The sequence below is a fragment of the Penaeus vannamei genome, chromosome 39 (genome assembly GCF_042767895.1).
Source record: "Penaeus vannamei isolate JL-2024 chromosome 39, ASM4276789v1, whole genome shotgun sequence".
Taxonomy (NCBI): domain Eukaryota; kingdom Metazoa; phylum Arthropoda; class Malacostraca; order Decapoda; family Penaeidae; genus Penaeus; species Penaeus vannamei.
Window position 1 is genome coordinate 2,517,514 of NC_091587.1, and position 6,017 is coordinate 2,523,530.

At 36.8% G+C, this 6,017-nt stretch overlaps 1 protein-coding gene across 2 annotated transcripts in view; it reads left to right on the forward strand.

The window, feature by feature from the left end:
- LOC113800273 (S-adenosylmethionine synthase-like) overlaps positions 1-5,031 on the forward strand; it is a 6,759-nt gene extending 1,728 nt beyond the window's left edge. The window contains exons 4-7 of one of the 2 annotated variants that reach the window (XM_070116527.1): positions 16-128; positions 3,229-3,395; positions 3,528-3,906; positions 4,089-5,031. In XM_070116527.1, the coding sequence (XP_069972628.1) occupies positions 16-128; positions 3,229-3,395; positions 3,528-3,906; positions 4,089-4,334 (905 nt within the window). In that variant the 3' untranslated portion in view covers positions 4,335-5,031. Of the gene's footprint in view, positions 1-15; positions 129-1,117; positions 1,231-3,228; positions 3,396-3,527; positions 3,907-4,088 lie in introns of both variants that reach the window. The other variant, XM_070116526.1, reaches the window with a different exon arrangement.
- Positions 5,032-6,017: the final 986 nt, after the last annotated feature.

The following is a 6,017-nucleotide window of genomic DNA, read 5'->3' on the forward strand; positions in this document are numbered from 1 at the left end:
TCCATGCACACTCAGGCTTCGACTTCACAACGTGTAATCTTCTTGTTGCAATTGAGCAACAGTCGCCAAATATTGCTGGTGGCGTTCATGTAGACAGAGCTGAGGAAGATGTTGGTGCTGGTGATCAGGTATTGCAGAAAAAATTTCACTCGGAATGCACCGGCTTTTTGGGGGTGGTTTCAGCGGTGCTCCTTCCGACTTTAGTTGAAATGGCATTTCTCGGAATAAATGAACCAAATTGGGTTTTTGGCTGGTAGCAGTTGATGTGAAATCGACGTGCCAAAGGCATAAAAAAACGAAAACAATTTGGATCCCTTTATCCCTATGCATGTTTAGTTGGTATGGTTCTTTAGTAGTACTTGGTAAGGTGTAATAATTGTTGGTGCATGTCGTATTAAATGTTTATGGTTTTGAATTTTCAGGGTACCACAGAACAGTTTGTATAAAGTGGCCAAAGTCTTGTTCAGTATGAATTTAATTTGGAGCCATAGAATTTATTTTTTAAAAATTTATTAAACGGTTGACCTTTCACTTGGTTTATACAATAATTAAGAATATCTTGATCACTAATGAAGTATTTTAAATTGATATTGTCAAATACTGAACATGATAGGGCTACCACATGTTTTACAACAATTTTTGGGACATTCTAATGACTTCTTAGCAAGACCACTTACGCTTGTAAGAAAGCTTTTTAATATATATGCAAACGCTAATTTAAGTTAATAAAATATTCCATTATGCATTATTATAAGAAGTGGCCTAAATTAGCTGTTTTGCTATTGTTGTAATAGTTATATGAAAATTGTATATTCATCTCTTCCCATTTGTGATGTCATGAAATGTTTTCGAAGAATATCGTAAGGAATATTTTAGTTTGATTTAAATATTGTCGGTAAGAATGCCTCGGAAGTAAATAGAACATGACGTAATTCAGAATGAACTGGGGAGTTTAAATAATAATAGCAGAAGTTATTGTACAATGTTGATTAAAAGTAAACTACAAAGAAACCCTTGAAGATTGAAGATTTAGAATGTTCCTCTTTTGTAGTATTTGACACTTTGGATTTTACCATTTTAATCTAATTTCTCACATCCTTGGGTCTTTGCCTCGCAGGCTTTGACTACAAGACATGCAATGTGCTCTTGGCCCTGGAGCAACAGTGTGTGGAAATTGCTAATGGGGTGCACGTTGGGCGCAGCGACGACGATATAGGGGCGGGAGATCAGGTGAAGAGTCCATATTGAGTTTGTAAGTTATAAGACTGAGCTTGGGGGATGCATTTTTGATGCTAGTCCTTTAAACTAGTTAGTATAATAATAGTAATAAACATGCATATAATTTTCTTTATTGCATGTGCTGTGTTGTCACTTTTTTTTTTTTTTCCTTGCATGAGGACTTGAATTTCCGTACTAGCTCCCCCTAAGTATCACGTCCTATAACTTATGAATTTGCTTGTGTTATTGATCTTTTTATTTTTGGTTTGGCACTAAGTGGAGTTCCCCCCCACCCCTCAGTTTGTAACCCAATAACTAAAGAACCAATTGTAAAGGAACTCGTAGAACAGGTAATGAAGCCTATTTAGTATTGTCTTGGGTAAGTCTTGAACTTTGGACCAAAACCTTTGTAGCCCTCATTTATTCCAGTGTAAGCTAGCTTTATTTTTATTTATTTTTTTATTATTATTCTCTCCCTCCCCCTCCTATTGGGGACTAAATTGGGCATAAATTTGAAAGACTATGTAAATTAGGAATGCACATTATTTCTATCCAAGATCCCCCCCCCCTCCCCCAATTAAAAATTGGAAAATCTGTAAATCTATGACAAGTTTAATCGCATTACTTTAGGTTTTGTCGTGTTGGTTATTTCCTCTCATCCTTTACTGTACATTATAGCCCACCAAGTTCCTCTACTTGGGCAGTAATGGGATATCATGGTTAGTGCGTACAGTAAAATGTAAAACCCAAGGAGTGTCTACAGGTAACTAATGGTAATTAAAAACGGTTTGAATTGAACATGGCTTAGATTAATGACTTTTTGCTTTTGCTTTCACTGACAAATTCTACTGGATAAATTGACTGAAAACTTGCACTTTTAGCATAAAACGGTTGATGTTTGGGAATTTGCTTACCTGATGAAACACGAATTTGTGCAGTTATAAAAAAGAGAAGTACAATAGATTTTGGGAATTAAGTCTAATCCCCCTTTTTATATATTCTTGCTCGCTCTCCCCCCTCCCCCTTCTACTCTCCCCACATGGTCCTTTTTCGTGATTAATCCATTGACACTGTCACCAAAAAGTGCCTTAATTTTTATACAAGTTTTGAAATGACCTTGTTGCCTTCTGTCTTTGCACGAGTGCTATATAAATCATTTGAAAAGTAAATGGTGGCTAATTTTGTCATTCCTGTAGCTTTAAAACTGCACAGTGTTGTAGTTGTAAATCTTGTATTGCAGTTGATGTATGAACTTGCAGAATTTTATATTTAATCAAAATGATTAGAACATATTTATAGATTATGTTGGGGCTGCATATAATGAAGAAATAAGTAATTTGAAATGAAAATAAACCCTTAATGTAGAATATGACCTTAAAATCAAGACCTGTTTAGATTTTGGAGATCAACATTGTTTATTGGCAAAATCGGCTTGGCCTTCTATTGGATTCGTGGCAACTGTTTTAAGAATTACCTGGTGACTTTTCATTGCAAAAAATATTAGATTTGTATCTAAACTTCACTAACTACAGTTGATCTAATGGAAATGAATGGCAATGTATTCATTTTCACAGTAACAGCTTTTTCCTTCCCATCCCCCTCCCCCAAGTTGTAGTCAAGGTATCATGCACAAGACCTTGTAAGATCTTTTATGAGTATTTTAAGTCTTGATGGCACTTCATAGACATCTTTTTTCTTTAAGCCTGTTAATAATGCTTTTGATTAACAGGAAATGGAATGTTGGGTAGATTATTGGATTTCTGTAACCGTTGCTTTTTTTAAGTATTTATACAAAGTTTGGTTTATGAGTGTGGAAGTTTTGAGTATTTTAGGTTTCATTTGTCCATATTTATTTGTTATTTGTTTGGAGTAGTTTTGTCCCAGACTGTAAAGATCATATTATAAGAATCAGATGTAGTAGAGCTATCATTTGACATTGATTCATTTGCTGTTCCTCCTCCCACCCCTTTCCTTTTCACCCAAGTAAGTTAATACAATTTTTTCATCTAGGGTCTTATGTTTGGATATGCTACGGATGAAACTGAAGAATGCATGCCATTGACTGTTGTCTTGGCTCACCGTCTCAATCAGAAGATTGCAGAATTGCGCAGAGATGGCACTTTCTGGTGGGCCCGCCCAGATACAAAGACACAGATTACAGCAGAGTACTACTTTGAGTAAGTTGTGGTTAAATTATTTCATAGGGTTCATTTTGTATAATTATCGTGAAATTGTGTGGTACTAGGTGAATTTTAATAATGCCTGCAACTTGCCATGAAAGCATATTAAAATGAAACCTTGCATTACAGCCAGGGTGCTGCCATTCCCCTGCGTGTGCACACAGTGGTTGTCTCTGCCCAACACTCTGAGAAGGTAACCTTGGACCAGCTGAGAGCTGACATTATGGAGAAGGCTATCAAGTCTGTCATCCCAGAACAGTACCTTGATGAAAACACCAAATACCACATCAACCCTTGTGGAGACTTCATCATTGGAGGACCTCAGGGTGATGCAGGTCTCACAGGCAGGAAGATCATTGTTGACACGTATGGTGGTTGGGGAGCTCATGGAGGCGGTGCTTTCTCTGGCAAGGACTACACGAAGGTGGATCGCTCTGCTGCCTACGCTGCTCGATGGGTTGCAAAGTCTCTGGTGAAGGGGGGACTCTGCAAGAGGTGTCTTGTTCAAGTGAGTATGGTTTTGGCTTTTTAGTTTTCGGTTAGTTGTATAAATATTTACAAAGGTGGTAGTATGAAGCTCAAATCAGAAATTTTAATGAATCCATAGCATTTGTTAATTTTGTGTAAAAAAAAAAAAAAATTGGTCCACTATACCTGGAAAAAGCTTTAATTTACTTCATTTCTTTGCAGGTATCCTATGCAATTGGAGTAGCTGAGCCAATCAGCATCAGCATCTTCCATTACGGCACATCACAGTACACGTCAAAACAGCTGCTAGAAATTGTCAACCAGAACTTCGACTTGAGGCCAGGCCGTATTGTAAAGGAATTGGGCTTGAAGCGCCCAATCTATAGGGACACTTCTTGTTATGGACACTTTGGCAGAGACCAGTTCCCATGGGAGAAACCCAAAGCAATGACCCTTCCAAAGCTTTAAGTAAATCTTGTCTCCTCCCAAAGAAAAAGATAGGGATGTAAGTGGCTTCCTCATAATATGAGAAAATAACTGCTTAAATCTGGAGGAGCCACACTTATAGAAATTTAGTTGACCAGTTAGTGTAGTGCAAAATATTTAATCTTTTTAAATTGCATTTGTTGGAGTTTGTGATAGCACATCCTTGTGTCAGGCAGGCACTCGGGCACTGTGTATGTGCGACCTGGTGATCGTAGGTGCTAGGCCAGGGGGTGCCTGGTGTCACCCCCGGTCTGGCCTGCCCCTAACCTCGAGGACCCCTGCAAGATGACCACAGTTTCAAGTTGGTACAGATGATGGATCTGTTTTGCTATGTAAACATCCTTTGTTTGTGCCAGACTTGACACTGCAAATGTGTAGGATTAGCAAGATTTTCCTCTAGAGTTTTTTATACAAGATCTACGCATTTGTGTTGTGTTTACGAAAATTCTAATGGAAAAGAGCATTTCCTTAAACACTCCGGCCACCTTTCTGGGATGGGGCATCACTTGCTGACACATTCCTCGAGACTTGAGAGTTAGGGTCTTTTTAGGTTTTATCCTTTTATTTAGATTTAGTAGCTTATTGAAGATGTATGTCTACATTGTATTTGTTATGATTAAGCCGATTCTATACACGCAGAATGTATACTATTCGGCTGATTAAAAAGTTATTCGTGTAATCTTATCATTTTATTATCTTTTGAGTATGTAATGATAAAGTTTTAATGTAATTTTATTTTATCAATTGCTTGGTTGAATTGGGACAGTGCAAATCCTTATTATTTAAAATAATATTGTGCAATATGATTACTGAATATGTGACTTTCTTAGTTTCAAGCCTCATGATTTGAAGATTTGAAAATCATGAATCTTTAACTTTTATCATTTTCTTCCAAGCTTGGAAATAAAATTCTTTATTCCTGCTTTACTGAAACCATAGTAAGTTGCAGAATTGATTAACTTGTTAAGACTTCATCAAGGCAACATATCCCAAACATATGTTAAAAACATTATTTTGCTCTTTTTTAATTCATATTAGTGCTGAAACTAATTGTATTTGTTAATAGGTTGTCAGTTCTTTACATTTTGAGCTGCATAACCTTCAACACCTGTAGAGGTTGTAGAATTATACAAAGTTTGAATCTTGTATATTGGAAAAATGCAAGTGAACAATTTGATTGTTCTTGGATAGAATATTGAAAAGTTGAAGTATTGAAGTTTCAACACTTAAAGAACCGGATATGGTATGCAATGTGGGGCTTCATTCAAAGATGTTTGTCTCAATCTAGTAGAGACTAGAGTTTTGGTACAAATGTCCATGAGAAGGGATTATTAAATTTATTCAAATGCTTACTTAACTTGCATAAAAGAAATGCAGTCTCGGAAAACTAGAATAAACGTTAATTAAATAACCAGAGTTTCTTTTTGCCAGGGAAGCGATGCAAAGTAGTAGATTTTTCATCTGAAGAAGAAAAAAATGTATAACCTTAATATCATAAAATATTGTTTCAGCAACGTTGAGATTACATGGTAGAAGGTAGATCCAGACTAACAGCAGTGTCATGCGGTTTTCTACAACTGCATGTAATGGGTTATACTCCCCCTCCCCTCCCCATCCTATGCCCTTTGTTGTCGTGGGGGGGAACTTAGGAAAGGACAGGGGCCC